The sequence below is a fragment of the Heptranchias perlo genome, chromosome 3 (genome assembly GCF_035084215.1).
Source record: "Heptranchias perlo isolate sHepPer1 chromosome 3, sHepPer1.hap1, whole genome shotgun sequence".
Taxonomy (NCBI): Eukaryota; Metazoa; Chordata; class Chondrichthyes; order Hexanchiformes; family Hexanchidae; genus Heptranchias; species Heptranchias perlo.
In genome coordinates this window covers 127,742,947-127,765,430 of record NC_090327.1, presented here as the reverse complement: position 1 = coordinate 127,765,430, position 22,484 = coordinate 127,742,947, and the positions used below count along the sequence as shown (strand labels likewise).

The following is a 22,484-nucleotide window of genomic DNA, read 5'->3' as shown; positions in this document are numbered from 1 at the left end:
ATGGCAAAAGCAAGCATGGAACTTGCTTGCCTCCAGCAGGGACTCTCTCCCGAAAGAGTGGACAGAACGTCTCGCTGAGCTGCTCCTCCAGAACCCCCAGCTACACATGTTCATCTCTGGCATCACGTGGGAGGCAGAGAGAGGGAGGAGACAGATAGACAAAGAGAGAGACAGAGAGTGAGAGAGAGAGAGAGAGAGAGAGAGAGAGAGAGAGAAACACTTGCTACAAGATAACCACAGTAAGGGACATAATGGATAGGAGTAGAGTGGGATGGATGTTGTACACTCTCCACTTGAATGTCCTTGTCTTCTGCCTTGACACATCACGGAAGAACATCCTGCCAATTGGTGTAGGCGAGTGGAAAGCTCTGTCTTGGGGGATCATCCCTAGCGGTACTGGGGACCTGGGGTGGAGATTGCTGCACGACTCATGGTATCAAATTCGTATTTCAGCCACTTCTCCAAAGTCCTGACTGCATGTCCGTTTTGACCTGTAGTACTAAAGGCTGCAGGTCCTTTTCCATTACTTGAAAGGGGCTGCTCCTCAATTTCTGGTGCCATTTTTCACCTACCCTGGTGGGGGGAGGGCGGGAAAGGGCGAGTGATGGCCGGCGGCTGCCCGCAGTTTCAATGTGGAGCTCCACAGTTAAGTAAGTAAAAAACTTAAAACTCGCCTTTTGGGTGGCAGCCTACAGCGATCATTTTAAGGACCGCTGGTTTGGTTGCTGAGCGCCTGAAGAAACTGACCGTGTCATGCGCGGCTCGTGCTGCGGTCATTCACAAACCAATTTGGCAAAGGGGCCTGAAGCAGGCGCTAGGCCCACGGTTTCCATATGCAATGGGCTCAAGGCCAGTTTCAGTTTCAGGTGCAAGCCCTGCACGTCTACTGAGTAACCCTAACCAATACAGTGGGTGACGGACGCCCGGCACAGAATGAGCGTACACACATCACATGCTGTATTGGGCTCTTACGCCCGATTTGCACATGTGAAACCCAATTTCTAGGCCAAGGAGTTTACAATTTCTCAACAGGAGAAATTTTCTTCAATGTTTTTACAATTTCACTGCACACAACAACAAGAAATCTTGTCCCAGTGTTTTTCTGGTAGTGAATCATTGGTAATCAATGCATTTACTGCCAATGTATTGACAAGGTATGATCTGCTTTCAGTATAATGGTAGATCCATAAGTAATAAACTCAGCCATCCAATCCAGCCCATGTCATAATTATATCTATTATCTCCCTTAATAATTCTCCTCCTTTGTAAATCAAATTACCATTGTCTCTGCTGCCAGTAAGTTTTTGAAAAAAATTAGTTAAAGAAAAGGTTAGGAAACTAAACCTTGGCGATGCAGAGACAGATATTCACTAAGATCAAAAGGATGAGTACAGGTGAGGGAGGCTATTCAGCCCCTCTAAGTTACCTAAACCTAAAACTCCCCCCATCGCAGCATCTAACTGCTTCTTGAATGACTCTGCTGCTGGATAAAATTGTAAATAAATTTATTCCACAACAAGGCCCTACAATAGCCATCACCTCAAATAGCTGTATGAAAAATACCTATGTTGTGAGCAGATTTATACTGCCCCTGTGATGTTAAATCCAACTTCAACTTGAACTCAATACCACCAATGAGCATTTCACCATCGTTGTCTCCATGTTATTTGAATCTCATCATGGTGACAGAAAATATTATCAGCAACCACTAGTATGCATAGGTGCTTTAAATTAGTGGTAAATACACCATATACGATTTTCCTACCCCAACAAAATACTACTGCTAACACTAAAACGAGTGAACTATTTTAACACATTGGAAACCTAGGCCTATAATAGTGAATGTAATTAACCCCATAATGTAGCTAGCACTATTTTTAGGCTGCCACAAGCATTATAGTGATGATTAAAAATGCAAAGCTGTATCCACGACAAAGGCCATTGGAAATTACCAATTTTCCCCAATCATTGTCTTTAAACAAAATTCAAGCCAGGAAACTTGTTCGCATTCCCAATTTTTGGATTTAAGTCGTAAAATCTAAAATACCATAGATGTAAAATTTTAAAGTTAGCGTTTACGTTAAAAATATAAGTAAAACACCAAGTGCAACTGCTTTATGCGAGTCACTCTTGTGTGTCTTTTTGCATTGAATCCTCTCTCTGTACCAGAGATCACCATGATGGCAGGTAAGGGGAACATTTGAAAGCAACAATTTTGCTTTTTTTGTTACAAAATTGCAAGGATAAATTTTACAACTTAGCATTAGAAATATTGAGAATAAGAACAATGAATTCAATGAAGCTAAAAAAACTAAAAGTACTAAATTCAGGAAAAAATAAACACCAAAGAGTGGAAATTATTGATTGTTTAGGCACCCAATGCAGCAAACATTTCAAGCTATTTGCCTTAAGAAACAAGTTTTAATATCTGTTCAGACCTCTGTTAAGTTAGTTGGGCTGTTGAAAAAAACAGCAACAATTCATTAAAGTTGGATTATCATCGTGACAGTAAAAACATCCAATCTGACATTATTTCGAATATATTTGCAATAGTGAATTAATTAAATGTTGCATGTTTGATTACATTAATAGTATTAATCTGGAGCTTGTTTTCAGGATGTGGTTAAAACAATTAAAATGCCTGTGTTTAATTAAAATGCTACTAAATTATTTCAGCCTGCACACTGTGTCCCTATCAGAAACTGAACTAAACATATGTGATGCTTACCACGTTATTGGAAGCATTTAATTCATCCTCTGGAACAGCCCCCAAAAATCTCATATAAAACAACAACACTGTGTGGCACGCTGCACATCACTAAAGCTTACCATGTTTTCTGGGAATTGTGCTCCAGCCCACCACCCAGCTAATCAACACACCTGAAAATTGCTTAACTTTAGCTGATTACAATGAGAATGGGTCTGGCATATCTCAAACGAAGCTGTAATTTCTCACCTGAAACTCATTCTTGTGTAGGCACATACACAGATCAAGAAGAAGTGCTTCCCGTGCAAATTTAACTAATCCATCAGAGGAGACAGAAGGAAGTGGAAGTGGTAAATTACCCAAAGGTAAGCCAAAAGTGACTGAAGCATTTAGAGATCCCAAAGGGGAGAAATAAATGTCATTTTGACATAAATATTTCAATATGCATTTAAATTTTTTTATGGAAACTACATAATTTTGTATAAGTGCAAATCTCTTATGGCGTTGCTCACGGTGAGTTAGAGATTCTATAAGAAGACAGGTGTTAGTATTACCATGGATACTGATTTATCAGCTTTAGGGGCAGCTGTCTTTGTTTACTCTCTTTTGCTACTCTCTCTTCTGTTTCTCTCTACCTAACTCTTTTTGTTTCTCTCCGATCTTCTCCTTCTTGGGTGTCATCCATGGCTCAGTGGGTAGCACTCTCGTCTGAGTAGAAGGTTGTGGGTTCAAGTCCCACTCCAGAGACTTGAGCACATAACCGAGGCTGACACTCCAGCGTAGTACTGAGGGAGTGCTGCACTGTCAGAGGTGCCATCTTTCGGAGACGTTAAACCGAGCCCCATCTGCCCTCTCAGGTGGACGTAAAAGATCCCATGGCACTATTTCGAAGAGGAACAGGGGAGTTCTCCCCAGTGTCCTGGCCAATATTTATCCCTCAACCAACATCATTAAAACAGATTATCTGATCATTTTCACATTGCGATTTGTGGGAACTGCTGTGCGTAAATTGGCTGCTGCGTTTCCTAGTCACAACAGTGACTACAATTCAAAAGTACTTCATTGGCTGTAAAGCACTTTGCAATGTCCTGAGGTCATGAAAGGCGCTATATAAATGCAAGTCCTTCTTTCTTTTCTTCTCCTCATCCAAAACTACAGTAGTGATTCCTTGTTGTCTGCAGTCTTTAGAACTTACTTGAGCTTTTCACTATAGCCTGAGGCCATTTGTCCCCGTCCCCGTCCCCCGTCCCCCGTCCCCACCTTCTCTCCTCTCCTCTCTGCCCTCCAGTGCTGTGGAAATCCTCCACCCCAGCTGAAAGAAAGAAATATTTGCATTTATATAGTGCCCTTCATGACCTCAGGACGCCCCAAAGCACTTTGCAACTAATTACTTTACTTTTGAAGTATAATCACTGTTGTAATGTAGGAAGCATGGCAGCCAATTTGCTCACAGCAAGGTCCCACGAACAGCAATGTGATAATGACCAGATAATCTGTTTTAGTGATATTGGTTGAGGGATAAATATTGGCCAGGACACTGGGGAGAACTCCACTGCTCTTCTTTGAATAGTGCCATGGGTCTTTTACATCCACCTGACAGGTCAGGCGGGGCCTCGGTTTAAAGTCTCATCCAAAAGATGGCACCTTCAATAGTGCAGCACTCCCTCAGTACTGCAATGGAGTGTCAACCTGCATTATGTGCTCAAGGTTTCTGGAGTGGGACTTGAACCCACAATCTTCTAACCCAGAGGCAAGAGTGCTACCAACTATGCCACAGCTGACACTGTATCTAAAGATTTACAGTTGAAAGTGGTCTTGTTCTTGGTGGACCTTTTCATGCTATTCAGAGACTTTCTGTGGTCATACACTCTCATTTTTGTTTAGCACTTTTGTCCATGGCTAATGACAGCCATTAGGTGAGCATGCATGCTTCCAACACCTAAATATAGTTTCAAGCTATTCCAATACTACTTCTGTGAGCAGCTTCTGCTTCTGTAAAGCATGGTTGGCTTTCTTCTCCCAGACCCCCATTATTTTCTGGAACTCAAAGCTGGTGGAAACGCCAGGCTAATTTAGAGAGGCCAAGTGCCTAATTCATGATTTGTCAAGGTCATTAATTTCATTATTGCAATTTAGGTTTGATTAAATGCTCAAATCTACTACTATATCAAAAGTGTAAAAGTGCTGCCTCGGTCCTTTTGATGATAAAGCATATAAAATCAACAGTCTCTACCAATTTACCACAAAAATACCCACCAAGAGGGAAATCCCAGCTCTGTGTTTCAATTAGCCTTGATCTGCCCTCTCATTAATGTATCAATTGGAGCAAATAAGCTGCTCCAAGGCTATGAGAAGTACGAAGTGGACAATCTGACACAATTCTAATTGCAAAGAGCAGCCCAAACACAATTTGTGCTGAGAAAACCAGAGGACACCAGAGCAGCAACTTGATGCTAATTTGCATTAAAGTGCATTTTCCACTAAGCCATCTGATTACCAGAATCTCCTCTGGTCCCGTTCCGCCACTGTAAGTATTGTGGGGCAGGAATTCCGGCTGCTCGCCAATCGCACCCGTGACCCTGTACCACTTCCCAGGGTCAGACACATGTAAATATTTTGGGCTGGTGCTCACACCATCAAGAGCACAGCCATTCTGTCCTTATTCTTATATTTCCATTATAAATTCCTATGTCTGCAGTTATAATGGAACCTCCAGACACAAACGTGCCAAACTATAAATATGTCCTCCCGCCAGTGGTCCTGCTGTTCCTGCATGTGGTTACAGAATATGATCACATGCCCCCACTTGGGCACTAAACATCTCTGTCTACTCATCCAAAATTACCTTTTCCCTGTTGCCAGTAATATCCCATTCTACTCCCTCCAATAGCTGGTTGTCCTTAATATCCCGGTAGTCCTCAATGCCGAAGATGTTCCTCACCCCTCTGTTACTCTCTCCCTATTGCTGGTCTTCCTAACCCCTATTGCTTCTCCCGCCCACTCCCCCCATAACACCCTCATTTTCATAGCATACCCTAATATTGCTGTCTGCCTGCCCCACCTACCTAACATGAGAATATATGGCCCTAATATCCCTTTGGGATCCTCTGCCAACATTATATTCCCTTGGGGGGTGCAAATGTCTCCTTCCGTCTATCCCCCCAGCCCTAACTCCCTCACTCATTAACATTCCCTTCCCTAACATGACGCCATTTACCTTCTGATACGCAGTCTGGAGCCTAGTAAACTTTACTGAGGAAGATGGTCACCAGGGAGCAGGCTGCAGGAGCTACTGGAAAGAGTGCAGTTCCCGAAAGCAGAGGAGTGAATTTCAACAGGTGGGGAGCACAGAGCACGCTGACTGCCGCAACGAAAGGCATTAAGCGGGAGTCGAGGTTTAAATAACGAACATGAGAAGTGGCCACTGGACCCGCACCAAAGTAATCAGGATCAGGGGCAACATGGAGAAATCCGTTTTTGCAGAGACCTTTGGGAGTGGGTGGGGGATTGAGCAGGCAAATGACAGGCAATCCAACGGGAGACAGTCAGGAGGGGAGCAACGCTGGAGGCCATTGGGACGGGGGAAGGGGAAGAAACAATCTTGAGGAGCGAGGCTGAGTTCTTGCAGCAGGAGTTTGCAAGAAGGGCCACAAATTAGGCAAAGACCCATTTACACTGGGCCCCAGCCTTTCATTGAACTTTCCCGGAATGTCTCTTTGGGGCTCAGCTTCCACTTACCACAAACATGGCCATCAATACAGGAGGTGTAAGGTCAGGGGCAGGGACTCCCTAGGTTGGGGGCTCCCGCTTTCCCGGCCCTCACGGGGAGCTGGCGTAGAGTCAGGGGAGGTATGCCTGATTAGATCTTACATACCTACCCACCAAAGGTTGGAACTGGGGCCCACCTTAGAGCCTAGGCCAGAATCGTGGCTTGAACTCACAAAGAAAAAAAAATGAAATGAAACACATTTTCCATCAACTTCCTTACACAGGGTTCCAATGGAGGGGTTGGGGGCGGGAGGGCAGCTATAACTTCTTTCTAGGGGGACGAGAGGAAAATCAACACTCCCTTCCTCAAACCAGTTACTTCTGACGGACTTCCTGGGACCTCTAACACAGTAGGCACCCTAGATGCACCCCTAGTGGCACAAGGGCTCACCTATGGTAGGTCAATTAGGAAGCCTTCCCCTGACTCCGGGAGGTTTGTCGGGATCTGTGGCAGAGGGTTCTGGTAGGCACGTCTTGGCAGTTACATTTTTCTCTGGGCCATATTATGTACTATTTCATCCTCGTTGACTAACTCTGTTGCAAACTCAGCAAACAGCAATCAGCGTGCAGCTGGAAGGAGAAGAATCCGTATGACCAACCTTAATGCAAACTGATCAAATTTGAAGAAGATACCAAGAGAGGAGGGACAGCTGAATCTGAGGAGGTAGCTCAGGAAGAACTGCAACATGAGTGAGACAAAGTGCGTCGGATCTTCTGCCCTCCTTTCAGGCACAGCTCGGCATAACCTTCTATTCCTTTCTCCTTCATTTGTAAACAATTTTACAACACCAAGTTATAGTCCAACAAATTTATTTTAAATTCCACAAGCTTTCGGAGGCTTCCTCCTTCCTCAGGTGAACTATTTTTCCACACCGTTCACCTGACGAAGGAGGAAGCCTCCGAAAGCTTGTGGAATTTAAAATAAATTTGTTGGACTATAACTTGGTGTTGTAAAATTGTTTACAATTGTCAACCCCAGTCCATCACCGGCATCTCCACATCATTTCTCCTTCATGTGCAGGGGTCATTGTGGGACCTCTGCCCACCAGAAAGATGCACACATGATGTAGGCTGATCTTCTGGGGTCATCTACATTTTGGATGTGAGCTCCCTGGCCTCCATTGGGAAGTCACACCAGATTGGAGGTGGAGTTTTGGTGCAGCAGACATTGGGCACCTCTATGCTGCCAGCGAAATTGAAGCTATTTTCCTTTAGATTTTATGCCCTCCTCTTTAGCCTGCGCAAGACAACGCTCTCTGAAAAATTCTACCCCAACCCCCACCACCCCTGCACCGCCAACCTCATAATGTTAGCGACTTGGGCCTAACAGACACCCACTGCCTCCAGCGTTCAACCAACATAAACAGAAGGAAATACGTCAGAGGATGTATATCCCTTACTTGCATGTCATTTTGGTACAACCGCCTGCATATGAATAGGCATACTGAACGATGATGGACCTGGGAAGTTGAAAATGTGGGGTCACAGCAGAGAGCAGGGACATTGTGGAGTATTTCTCAAAACAATTTTCTATCCTCACGCCCCAGATCTGTCCAAAAATACACAGGGGCAGACAGGAAATCTAGGCCGATACGCATAAAGGCAGAACAATGACAGATGAAACTTGCATAGAATTACACAGAATGTACAACAAGAAATAAGCCATTCGGCCCAACAGATCTATGCCGGTGTTCATGCTCCACACGAGCCTCCTCCCACCCATTTATATCTAACCCTATCAGCATACCCTTCTATTCCTTTCTCCCTCATGTGCTTATCTCGCTTCCCCTTAAATACATCTATGCTGTTCGCCTCAACTACTCCTTGTGGTAGCAAATTCCCCATTCTAACCACTCTCTGGGTAAAGAGGTTTCTCCTGAATTCCCTATTGGATTTATTCGTGACTATCTTATATTTATGGCCCCTAGTTTTGGTCTCCCCACAAATGGAAACATCTTCTCTACGTCTATCCTATCAAACCCTTTCATAATCCTAAAGGCCTCTATCAGGTCACCCCTCAGCCTTCTCTTTTCTAGAGAAAAGAGTCCCAGCCTGTTCAATCTTTCCTGATTGGTATAACCTCTCAATGCTGGTATCATCCTTGTGAATCTTTTTTGCACCTTCTCCAGTGCTTCTATATCTTTTTTATAATATGGAGACCAGAACTGTGCACAGTACTCCAAGTGTAGTCTAACCAAGGTTCTATACAAGTTTAACATGACTTCCCTGCTTTTCAATTCTGTCCTTCTAGAAATGAACCTCACTGCTGTGTCCAAGTCCCTGAAAAAACAATAGTTACAGTGACCACCTCCATCATACCATTCCACCCTTTTTCACCTAATGATAGCATTAGTATTCTCTGATTTATTTAAATTAATTGCAAGAGACAGAATATTAAAAGAATATTAAAATTAACTTCTAACTCATTTGTATGTTTGATTTTTTAAAAGGGGGCACAAATTATGAACCCTTTTTAAGGTTTTCAAATTACGCACTACTTACTGTGCGTCATGCAATGGTGAAAACATAAAATTATGTTATGCAATCAGCTTCATATGTCGACGTAATTTTAGAGTGCACAAAGTTGTTTCTGGACAAGTTTTGTACCTTCCACCCCCCCCCCACCCCCCCCCCCCTCCCCCACCTGCCTCAATGCCCAGTGAAATCTAAAAACAGCACTATGGCTCCCAGAATAGTACATTTTTCATATATTAATAACATATGGAGGATACTACATTTGTTAGGTATTATGAGCATGTGTGCAGCCAAGCATTGCTGCAGAAGCTGAGCAGATCTGTGTAGTGGCGTGTGTAGTGTGTCAAGGATCTAACAGTGACATTTATGAACGAGAATATAGCTATGAGGAATGAAATGTGTGATTTCAACATTCCAGGAACTGATTGCTTTATAGCAAGAAAAATAAAATCCAATAATCCTCTCCTCAAGGTGCAATTCAGTTGCGAAAAATGTAAAGTTGCTAATATTCTAATCCAGGATTTTGCCACTAACTATTTTAATGTACCTGTGCTTTATTCTTTAAGTAGCATAAAAAGGAAAGAGTATAGAGCTCTAACAATAGAGGGAGAGTCTTAACTGTTGTTCTAACTTGACTGCCTTCAATGGATGAGCTTTACCAGCTCTTGGATGGGCAATTAGGTGGAGTATTGTCTGGCTGTAGAGCACTCCATCACAAGAAAGAAAGTTAGGTAACAAAGTTAGGCCGGCCTGCCTGCCAGCCTACCCACCCAACCCCGGAAAAGAACCTACTGTCAGCCACTCACACGGTACCATGGCCAGACGACAATGAAGGCCTTGGTTGCACAGATCTCAGCCTAGGGCTGACAACCCTCCAGGATTGCTCTGGAGTCTCCAGGAATTAAAAGATTAATCTCCAGGACACTGCTCTGAGCAGCCCGGGAGAAAAATCATAGGGCCGTTAAAAAATTGTGTTTTTAAAATTTTCTTTGAACGCTTTTGTTTATTAGTTATAAACAAAATCAGAGATGGGGAAAAAAGGCTGTTTGACTGACAGTCAAGAATCATCCAATTGGGTAACGAAGAGTCTATTCACTTTCCGATTGGCGTGGGAAGGTGCTGCATTGTGAGGATGGACATCTCGGGCGACCAATGGAGGGAGTGTGGGGGCTGAATGGTTGAAGGCAGGGGGTCATGTGATGAAACCTCCAGGAATATGTCCAACCAGAGTTGGCAACCCTACCTCAGTCTCTTGGTTGAAAGGTGATAGTGCAGTGTATCTAGGACCAGGAAACAATGGAATAAAAAAAAATAAAGCTATTATTTTTTCAACCAGACAAAACTGAGTCTTTCTGTCTAGCTATCATATCACGTTCTCAGTGCTACACTACATTGGAGATTCAATGGCCACGCACTCCCTCTAAAGCATGACCAGGTTTTCCCTGATCGTAAAGTGGTACAGCTACAAATGTAACATGGTTTTACATCTGTCACTTTGTGTGACCTCAGGGTGAATTTGAAGTACAAAAGTGGCAGAAATGCAAAATGAAAAAAAAAACAAAAATTAGCACCTTATTTAAAATGACTCTCAATTGCTCTTATTTCTTTTTCAATTAAAACTACTTTAATAGGGATTTTTTTTTACCTGGTGGCCACAGAATTATTATTGCAATAAATTTGACTAACTAAGACTTTTAAAACTAACGATATTTCATGAATACTTACCCTGAGCATTTATCAGTATCAGGATCCATTTTTCCAGCAGCTCTATAAACTATGATTTTTTAATATAATTAATTGTTAGTATAAGCTACACTAGTACTGCAACAAAGTTCATGATGAATAGTCCAGCTGTTTGGAGTTCTTATTCCAAACCTTCTTATTCCAAGCTTTTCCACCAACTACAAGGCACAAGTCAGGATTGTGATGGAATACTCTCCACTTGCCTGGATGAGTGCAGCTCTGACAACACTCAAGAAGCTCAACACCATCCAAGATAAAGCAGTTCACTTGATTGGCACCCCATCCACCACCCTAAACATTCACACCCTCCACCACCAACGCACCGTGGCTGCAGTGTGTACCATCCACAAGGTGCACTGCAGCAACTCGCCAAGGCTTCTTCGACAGCACCTCCCAAACCCGCAACCTCTACCACCTAGAAAGACAAGGGCAGCAGGTGCATAGGAACACCACCACTTGCACGTTCCCCTCCAAGTCACACACCATCCTGACCTGGAAATATATTGCCGTTCCTTCTTCGTTGCTGGGTCAAAATCCTGGAACTCCCTTCCTAACAGCACTGTGGGAGAACCTTCACCACACAGACTGCAGAGGTTCAAGAAGGCGGCTCACCACAACCTCCTCAAGGGCAATTAGGGATGGACAATAAATACATGTTTAAACACCGATTGTTCAAGCAAGATCTGGACATTAAATAACTCAAGATTCAGGACCCAAAAACCATCCACTCTTCCAGTGCATTCCCGCTGCAACTCTGGTAGATGTTTGCGGCAGGGCCACGGCCAAGTCCCTCAAAGGAACTTTGGAGGCGGTACGTCTCATGAAAACGAGCATACCGGCCATCACCGTGGTAGCTGTGGGGCCCACCAGGGGTCCAGTCCAGAGTTGAGGCCTGAACTGCCAAAGATCTGTCCTGCAATTTTATTTTTTTTAAAGTGTTGAAGCAGCCCCCTATGTAAGGAGGCCACAGGGGCATCTTAAGGAAACTTCTGGGAGGCACTTAGGCCGGTCTTTCCATCATCTTCGGTGGGGGAGAGGAGACACCCCAGGTGGCAGCCCCAGCTCACCACGGCCGTGCAAATCAGAGGACCTGCCTATTACCTTGTGTGTATCGAGGCAGCAGACGTGGGAATGGTTCTTTATGAATACTTTGCATCTGTCTTCACAAAAGAGGGGGACGGTGCAGACATTGTAGTTAAGTAGGAGGAGTGTGAAATATTGGATGGGATAAACCTAGTGAGAGAGGAAATATTAAAGGGGTTTAGCATCTTTGAAAGTAGATAAATCGCCAGGCCCGGATGAAATGTCTCCAAGGCTGTTAAGAGAAGCAAGGGAGGAAATATTGGAGGCTCTGACCATCATTTTCAATTCCTCTCTGGCTACAGGGATGGTGCCAGAGGACTGCTAACGTTGTACTGTTGTTTAAATAGGGAGAAATGCATAGACTGAGTAATTACAGGCCAGTCAGCCTAACCTCAGTGGCGGGCAAATTATTGGAAAAAATTCTGAGGGGCAGTATTAATCATTATTTAGAAAGGCACAGGTTAATCAAGGACAGTCAGCATGGATTTGTTAAGGGAAGGTCATGTCTGGCTAACTTGATTGAATTTTTTGAGGCGGTACCAAGGAGAGTTGATGAGGGTAGCACGTTAGATGTAGTCTACATGGATTTTAGCAAGGCTTTTGACAAGGTCCCACATGGCAGACTGGTCAGAAAAGTAAAAGCCCATGGGATCCAAGGGAAAGTGGCAAGTTGGATCCAAAATTGACTCAGTGGCAGGAAGCAAAGGGTAATGGTCAATGGGTGTTTTTGTGACTGCAAGGCTGTTTCCAGTGGGGTTCTGCAGGGCTCAGTACCAGGTCCCTTGCTTTTTGTGGCATATATCAATGATTTAGACTTAAATGTACGGGGCATGATTAAGAAGTTTGCAGATGATACAAAAATTGGCCGTGTGGTTGATTGTGAGGAGGAAAGCTGTAGACCACAGGAAGATATCAATGGACAGGTCAGGTGGGCAGAAAGTGGCAAATAGGATTTAATCCGGAGAAGTGAGAGGTAATGCATTTGGGGAGGGCAAACAAGGCAAGGGAATACACAATAAATGGGAGGATACTGAAAAGTGTAGAGGAAGTGAGGGACCTTGGAGTGCATATCCACAGATCCCTGAAGGTAGCAAAACAGGTAGATAAGGTGGTTAAGAATGTTAATTGTATCCATTTGATTTATATCAATTCGTGTTAATTGTATTCAGGTGGTGTGTATCAGCTGGGGACTCTCTTGTATCCATTTATATGAGAGCTGATCCAGGGTGTGTGGATCTCTGTGAATAAAGGCTTGGAAGCAACTGAAGACTAGGCTCTAGTATTCTATCCTTCACCACCTAGCTATCCAGTTTATAACAAATAAGGCATACGGGATACTTTCCTTTATTAGCCGAGGCATAGAATATAAGAGTAGGGAGGTTATGCTAGAACTGTATAAAACACTAGTTAGGCCATAGCTTGAGTACTGTGTCTATTCTGGTCACCACATTACAGGAAAGATGTGATTGCACTGGAGAGGGAACAGAGGAGATTTACGAGGATGTTGCCAGGACTGGAGAATTTTAGCTATGAGAAAAGATTGGATAGGCTGGGGTTGATTTCTTTGGCACAAAGGAGGCTGAGGGGAGATTTAATTGAGGTGTATAAAATTATGTGGGACCTAGATAGAGTGGATAGGAAGGACCTATTTCCCTTAACAGAGAGGTCAATAACCAGGGGGCATAGATTTAAAGTAATTGGCAGAAGGATTAGAGGGGAGTTGAGGAGAAATTTTTTCACCCAGAGGGTGGTAGAGGTCTGGAACTCATCGCCTGAAAGGGTAGTAGAGGCAGAAACTCTCATCGCATTTAAAAAGTACTTGAATGTGCACTTGAAGTCCTGTAACCTACAGTGCTACGGACCAAGAGCTAGAAAGTGGGATTAGGCTGGATGGCTCTTTTTCGGCCGGCACGGACAGGATGGGCTGAATGGCCTCCTTCTGTGCCATAAATTTCTAAGATTCTATCATTCTATGACCCTTGGTGGGGCTAACAGTGAGGGGAGGGCTGGGACTGGCTCGTCGCTGCACTTCTGTCAAGATGTGCTGCCCCGCAGTCTTGGGGCCTCTGCCTTTAGTACATCCGCTTTAAAATGTCTCTGTCATGCACTGAAGGAGATGGACATCAATTACTAAGAAAGCATGAGCACATCCTTACATTGGCATCTACACTTGTCTGGAAAGATCGTTATGGTTCTAGCAAGATTACCTGGATGCTGTCACTACTGGTTAAGAAACGAGGCTGATTTAGGAGGTTCCAAGTATCACAATCCCACTTATAATAGCTGGCAGGGTGAAGAGGTGATGCAATTTTTATTTCTTAACAACAGACTGAAAAAAGTCTGTAATTTGTTATAGCCTTTTCAGCAGTGGACGTTACCTAAAGCAAGATGCCAGCAGACCAGATTGTAGAGTTTATCAGCCAGTGGTTAGTCTCCTTCGCTTAATCTGAGGTTCACAAGTCTATAAAAACAATGCTGCATGAAGGAGCTGTGGCATTTGTGCTTTATTGGTGCTGTTGACTGTTGCCATTTCCAACAATCCAGAAAATGCAAAATTACTCTTAAGCATCTGTTCAGTTCTTGCAATTTGTGGATTGTTTCCATTCGATCACTTTTTATCCCTCACTGCTGCCTTCTATCGCTTCCAACACTTATCCATTCAGTTGAGAGAAAAAGATAAGGACATGAGCTTCTGCACAGCCACTGTCAATCTTGCCATGTAATTATGTAAAAAAAAAGCAGATGTGCTTCTGCAGGGCAGGACTGGTCTACTCAATCCTCCCTTGCCAGTGATCATCTTTCTGCAGTGCACTGCACAATCCATCAACCTGGCCAAGAATTAGCCAAACTTTTGCATGGCACAATGAGGGTGGGTCTGTATGAATGTCAATCATGATGGCCAAAATTCAAACTGCTCAATTAACAAAAAGAAAATCCAAGCAAAGAGCCAAGGCCCACCATAGAAATACAAAGAAGTTGCAATACAGAAACAGGCCATTCAGCCCAACCAGTCTATGTCAGTGTTTAGCCTCCAAGCTAATTGTATTTGCAGGGCACCGCTAAAATGGAAGAAGAGTCAAAGAGAAATTCAAGGTAAATCAGGTGATGTCAAGCTTGGGTTTCAAGGCCTTGAAAATTGTAGGAGGAAGGAAAGATTGAGCGAAATTCCAAAGTCTTGAGGTCTTAAAAAATGAGTGAGAGGAGCAGACTGTGCAATCAGTCTTGATTTCAACACAGTGGGGTTATAGGGAGGAGGAACAGTGAATTGGAATAGCGAATTTAGAGCTTAGAAAGAGCCACAGAGGCACATTTAGAGGATCAATAGTGTTTTTGACAAAAGACAAGAAAGGGGGCAATGCAAACAGATTGCAGGCTAGAGATTAGAAAGGGGTCGTCTCCCAAATGGCAAAGCTTTGTCTTGCATCCTGCCAGGAATATGAAAGAGGTGCGGAAAGACCCATCCCAGATAATAGACCATTTTTCAAGTCTTGAATGCTCTAATGGGGTTTCGTAAGCCTGCCTGCTTTGAGGCAATAGGATTTGCTTTGCTTCTATAAGTATTATCTCTATTTTCTCCTCTTTGTATTCTCCTGAGCTACTCACTGAGAAGTCTAGTTGGGAAGACGAAGAGGGAGAGGCACTGCAAACATCTCTACAGCCTCTGCCTTTAACATGGTGGAAGAGCACTGAAAGTGCAACCCAGGACAAAACCTCACAAAATAGGCATTCCTTTCCCTAGTTAAAGCACAGTGCCTGAACTTGGTGATTTCTCCGATCACCCAACCAAGATCAGTAACTCATTGTTTTTGCGAGGCATCTGAGTGTGAATATTCCAAATACATATCTCCCTGTCTGTACAGCAGCAAAGCAGAAATTAAAATAGTTGCTGAAATATTGACCCCAATATTTCTGGGGAGGCGGGGAGGGCGCGGGGGCGGGTGTCTGCGGCCAGGAAACCCGGAAATACCGCGAAGGCGAATTTAACGGCAGGACCACATTAAATTTTTTTTTACTCCGTTTCCCACCTGGCAGCCAGCCAGATTAAAGGCTGGACAGCTTCCGGGCGGGAACGCCTGTGGTAGAAGGCAGCAGCCAGGGACCCCTGGGGACGGTCCCCGACAACCGGAGATGATCAGGGGATAGTGGAAGGTGGGAGGGCGGGGGGAGAGGGCTCGGAGCGTTGCAGCGAGGAGAGAGGGAGGGAGAGATCGTGGGGGAAGGGGGGGAGAGATAGAGATCATGGGAGGGGGAGAGGAGGGTCGGCAGTTCATGGGGAGAGAGAGATCGCGGCATAAGGTTTGCTTGGAGGTCCGGGGGGTAAGTACTCCTACGTCTCCTGGCCACAAGCAGTGCTGGAAAACCTAAATGAACTAAATTAACTGCTAGATCCGGCAGCTCCCGCCTCCCTTCAACTGCCGGGTTTCCCGAGCCCTGAGCCGTTAAATTCAAATGGCTCCCAAAATCTGAGGAACAGAACCTCATTTAAATATTAAAATCACTGACCTGCCTCTCCAGGGCGGGTTACTCGGATGCCCCCAAACTTGCCGCGGTAAAGTCGGAATTGGGCACGTTTGTGGAGGGTTGGGGTCAGGTACCACATTTTTAACAATTTAACACCCCCCCCCCCCCCCCCCCCCGCCTTGACCCTCTCCTGCCCGTCGTGGGGGGGGGGGGGAGGGGAGGGTTGAAATTTCCCTCCCCCGTTGATTCTATCTCTTCCATAAAGTAAGCGCTTTAAAATGATAACGTTGCTTACCATAGCAATGCTTTGGTTGAAACTTAGCTCGATGTTGTAAAAGTTCCCATCATGATAGACTGGTAGAGTTGACCCAGCCCAGTCTTGATCCTTCGAATTCGACCACTGGAGAGAATGTCCTCCAAGCCAGCTGTACAAGGAAACCCTGAGGGTGAAATGTCCTTTGGGCAATTTGTCCTTCACTCCCCGCAGACACTTCAGTTGGATTTGGACAGGCCGAGGTGTGCCAGACCATTCAACCTAAGTGGAACACTTTGTGTAAATACACTATTTAGTGCAATGAACTAAATACTGCTTGCATTAGGAGGAACAGTAAAACCCACTTATAAAAACAGCTTATACAGAAGAACATACGCTGTGGCATAACAGGCAGAAATCCTAAATATATTCATCTGGAATTCCTCTATCATTTTAGCAGAAGCATTATACATAGGTGAGAAAGAAATTCCAGGTGAATGCATTAAGTGTTCATGCCCATAATTCCACAGTACAATTTTAAGGCCTTCAAGTTCCAACTCTGACACTGGGGCACTGTCACATTTCAGGATTTTTTTATACCATTCTTCCACAAAAATATATATTTTTTAAAAATGGCACTGAAATCATTGTGGGTTAAACTGCTAATGGGCTATGTTTTGATGTTGCTTCCCATAGACTGTAAATAATAAGCAATTCATGAGCCTGAGTTGGGAAATTGCTGAGAAATGGTCCCAGGAGCTCAGCAAGGATGGTCTGGAAGGCCTTCCATCCTTAGAATCATAGAAGTTTACAACATGGAAACAGGCCCTTCAGCCCAACATGTCCATGTCGCCCAGTTTATACCACTAAGCTAGTCCCAATTGCCTGCACTTGGCCCATATCCCTCTATACCCATCTTACCCATGTAACTGTCCAAATGCTTTTTAAAAGACAAAATTGTACCCGCCTCTACTACTGCCTCTGGCAGCTCGTTCCAGACACTCACCACCCTTTGAGTGAAAAAATTGCCCCTCTGGACCCTTTTGTATCTCTCCCTTCCTGTGAATAAAGGGAGATTAAAAAAAAGCACAGGGACAGAGAAACAGGCACACAGTCAGGTCCAAAAAAGGTAGTGAGGTCTTTAAACAGAAGGGCAAATTTGGCCAGGCTCAGAAGTTTAGCAACTTTAGTCTATGCCAGTAGCATAGCTTCAATGGAAAAGAAAATCGGGCATGGTGTCGACTCTCTATGAGCCCGTTTCACGCTACTGGCAAAGACCACTATCACCCCCTTTCTGTCTACATTAAGTAAGTTAACTCACTAATGAGGGGACGCATAGCGTATTCATTATTTTCTAGTATTTTGTGAAGATAAGTTGCATTGATTGAATTAAGTGAATCTGATCATAACTGTTCCTCTATATGTCTACCCGCTATACAATAATGCAGCTCAAAAATCCGTATCTCGCCTTGACTCACCAAGTGTTTTACTCAAAAAGATTGAGGAAGCACATGTGCAAAACAGACAAATATCCAGTTCAGATCACAAGTTCAAATACTACTGTTACACCCCCAGGTAATACCATCACACAATTAAGATATTGGGCAGACTCCTCAATGTAAGATGCTCAGACTACCAATGGGAGTGACTGGTACCACTGTACCCAACAGCTTATCTAAGGCAAGACCCTAAACGTGTAACAGGCACTTACTTTCCTTTGGAAATAATATGTGCATCGCAATATGTGCTCTTGTAAAACTGAGCCAGCATTCCTGATTTAAACATTGTGTGAAGAACAATGTTTACTACGTAATCATTTCCTTCCAGGACTTCATGGGCAAATCATGTAATTTTTGCAAATGTAATTTGGATTTTATGCAGCGTTACTTTGAAGATGGCAGGGCAAGTTGATAAGGCGGTTAAGAAAACGGATGGGATAATTGGCTTTGTAAATAGGGGCATTGAATACAAAAACAAGGAAGTTATGCTAAACCTTTATAAATCACCGGTTAGGCCTCAGCTGGAGTATTCTGTACAATTCTGGCACCACACTTTAAGAAGGATGTCAAGGCCTTGGAGAGGGTACAGAGGAGGTTTACCAGGATGATACCAGGGATGAGGGACTTCAGATATGTGGAGAGAGTGGAGAAGCTGTGATTGTTCTCCTTAGACCAGAGAAGGTTAATGGGAGACCTGATAGAGGTATTCAAAATTATGAGGGGTTTTGATAGAGCAAGTAGGGGGAAACTGTTTCCTCTGGCAAGTGGGTTGGTAACCAGAGGTCATAGATTTAAAATAATTGGCAAAAGAACTGGAGGGAAAATGTGGAGAAACTTTTTCACACAGAGAGTTGTTAAGATCCGGAACACACTGCCTGAAAGGGTGGTGGAAGCAGATTCCATAGGACCTTTCAAAAAGCAATTGGAGATGTACTTGAAGAGGACTAATTTGCAGGGTTATGGGGAGAAAGCTGGAGTGTGGGACTAAATTGGACAGCACTTTCAAAGAGCCGGCACAGGTACAACGGACCAAATGGCCTCCTTCTGTGCTGTAAGATTCTATGATTCTACTTAGCACGTTTAAAAGTTACAAAGTTGGGGATCTGTAAATTTTAGCAAGAAGTAGTCTGCAAGAATCAACATCCAGATTCTTTTGTATTTTTTGGAATATCATTTTTAAAGCACTGAGCTGCATGACAATTATTTTCATTCTAATTACAAAATTTTAATTAACAAAAAAAAAATCCAAATTTTATATTTTGCTTGCTGAAACCCAAAATTAACATTATATGAAAAATGGAGGTAATCTTTTTAAAACCTCTAGGCAGGATTACTGATGCAGGCAGGCTTGGATATTAAACACATTCTAAATTAAACACCCCCAACAAATTTTGTACAGAAATATATTTGGATAATTTTGCATGGCAAAACATGATATTTTATATTATTGTTCCCCCCCCTTGTCCTAAGTAAGTTTTGAAATATATAAATGAAGATCTTGTCTTATATCAATGAAATTGCTATGCATGGCAGTATTGCCATTGCTTTTCTGGCTGTACTGGTTGTTTCAAGTCAGCAAGCCATAAAAAATCTTTATCTCTCTGAAACACAGCAATTTGGAAGATAATCGAATGGTGACTGGGGGGCAGAAATGCCAGTCTGAGGAATTATACCACAATCTCTCTTGCATTTACAACCTTCCTCAAAGCAAGCTGTCACCCTGGTAGGAAAGGTTGATAGAAGATTCATTACATCTCCGGGCCTGTCTCATTTGCATGGCGACATAGCTGCTCATCACTTGCTGAAAGACTTCACTCGACCCAGCTCCGATACTGCATTTGGAAAAAGAGTTTAAGGAAAGCTGCAGGAGGAGACTTGTTGTGTGCCCTTACCTTCCAGCGATGGCCTTGCATACCACTGTATTGGTGTTTGACTTCAGTCAGGTCACCATACATAGCCATTACTTCACCTTTGCGGGTTTCTAATGCTTTCAGCAGTTCGCTTTCTGCACTGCAATGCAATAGATTTTCTTGTCATTTTACAATTAGTCCATGATTTCTATTAAAAAAATTATATAGGTTAACGTGCTATATATACCATATAGTAAAATAACTTTGAGAGGATTACAGTGTCTCTATTTACCATCTTTTAATATAAAAAATGTTTTTTAAAACTTGAAGTTATATTGTTGTGGGAGCATTTATGTATCTCAGCACTTCTAATTTAAAAATATTGATCCACAACCATTAAAAATGGGAAGACATGCATATATGTGACACCTGATCTCAGAAACATTAATTTTGAAGTGTAGTGACTGTTGTGTAGGCAAATATAGCAGCCAATTTGCACACAGCAAGATCCCACAAACAGCAGTCAGATGAATCACCAGTTAATCTGTTTTGGTGGTGTGACTGAACAAAGAATGTTGGCCAGAACACCAAAAGAACTCCCTGCTTTTTTTTTTAAAATAATGCATGTAGCGTTTTACGTCCACTTGAACTACAGGAAGAGGGAGACGTATCCTCAGTTTTAACATCTCATCAATGCTAATAATAAAGTGTCATCCTGGTTTATGTGTTCAAGCACTGAGTGGGACTTGAACCCAAGACTTCCTGATTCAGAGGAGTAAGTGCTACCAAATGAGACAAGCTGACACTTATTTTATGAGAGAACTTTATTTTACTATAATTATTTTTTTTAGAAAATAGAAATGCAACACTCTAGCTCAAAAGTCATAGAAAGTTTGACCCTGCAAATCTGGAGATGCTTTTAAAAAAAAACACTCAACTTGATTGACAACAGTATTTTTAAAAAGAAAAATATGGCACACTATGGGTAAAGAGCAGGTGAATGGGACTAATTGGATAGTTCTTTCAAAGAGCTGGCAAAGGCTGGATGGGCCAAATGTCCTCCTTCTGTGCTGTATGATTCTATGATTCATTTCTGCTCATGGAAACTGCAGATTCAGTCAGCACCTTATTTCAGGATCAAAAAGCTGTTCATCGAGGCGGACGCGGAAATTATCGGACAAGCTGTAGGAGGTAGTATTCAACTTCACCGCATGGACGGTACCCTGGAACGAGAATCGGGTGGGTTCTACCACAGGCGGGCGATCCGCTCTGCCAGTTTACTGCCCAGGCGGCCAAGATGAAAATTACCCAACCGTGATATTTTCAACAAACTCTGGACCGAAAAATTTAAATAACCAGTATCGTGAAAAGATTTTACGCCACGACCATTCTTATTACACAATGCATAAAAGATTGGTGTGGGAGTGCTGAGGATGCTGAGAACTACACTGATCATCTTTTAAAAGCTCAAGCTTATCTGTACCATCTCCTGAGGAAGCCAAATCTAATAGATATATAATGACTTGTTTTTACTTCTCCTGCCTCAATCTGGGCTCAGTCAGTGAATCTGTAAGGCCAGGTTTGATGGAGTTGTTCCATTTGTAATGCAGGCTCCCAGTGTTTTTTTTTCAGTACGTTTGTGGAGTTTTACTTGGAACTGGTGTACTTGGCGACAGTCATTGTTCTTTCCGACACAGCATGCTTGGCCAACTCACCCAGTAGTAGGAGACGTACATCAGTTTGTATCTCCGTCGAGGTGAAGGTCGTGCGATTGTAATGAGCCAGACAAGAAGCTTCATTCGACGTGCATTCGCAAACATTATTCACAAAGGAATTCATAATGTTCATGGCAGTGGAGAAAATTGTGCTGTCAGAGTGAACCTGCTTCATCACTCTGTGTACGTAGACTAAGATACTGTCCATTCACGACTGCGACCATTCGTGTTTTTCGTTGCCCTTCCTTGTGGCTTTTGTTAGCTTTCTTTCCACATCTCTCTGATGCCTCTGCTTCACGCCCTTGTTGTTCAGGTACTGTCAAATTCACTTACAAAGACATTTCAGAGGTGGCTCGTGGGGGGTTGGTGGGGAGGGGGAAGTTCTATATGTGGGAGTTTTTCTTTTACTTTGTTTGCATAATGCATGCAAACATACATATGGGTGCTGCTTAAATTGGATGCTCCTTGCATGCCCAAACAAAGAAAAAATGTGTTTATTAGGCACGTGACCAGCAGAATACAGCAGCTACGTTGGCAGAACTGGTAACGTACCCAATATCTGTCTAAAGTGGACTGCCTCTAAATTGATCCCAGCATGAAGTCATGTCAAAAAGTGAGTTTCTCTTCTGTCAGGAGCAACTTGTAGCAGACAATTGGTTGGAGGCAATTGTCGATTCCTCTGGCTGGAGTAAATGTGGCAGCTTCATTCAGCACATAGCTTTCCAGTTCATAAGCACAACACACAGCTATGTAACATTTTAATGGTTCCAATTTTCACCTTTTCAATGTTCAGCTAAACCTATCAATTTTACAACTGCAGTGCATCACCATTGTTGCATTTTAAAAGTTCTGAAAATAAGCACCAAACAAGCTTTGTATACCAAATGTGGATTTTTGCAGTTGCATTTTTGTGCCATATATGTTTTGGGA

General features: G+C 43.3%; 1 protein-coding gene across 1 annotated transcript in view; it reads right to left on the bottom strand.

The window, feature by feature from the left end:
- Positions 1-21,762, bottom strand: part of ofcc1 (orofacial cleft 1 candidate 1) — a 149,234-nt gene extending 127,472 nt beyond the window's left edge. The window contains exons 1-3 of the mRNA XM_067977282.1: positions 21,491-21,762; positions 19,882-19,999; positions 16,533-16,772 (exon numbers count right to left, since the gene is read on the bottom strand). Coding sequence (XP_067833383.1) covers positions 16,533-16,772; positions 19,882-19,999; positions 21,491-21,762 — 630 coding nt within the window. The remainder of the gene's footprint in view (positions 1-16,532; positions 16,773-19,881; positions 20,000-21,490) is intronic.
- Positions 21,763-22,484: the final 722 nt, after the last annotated feature.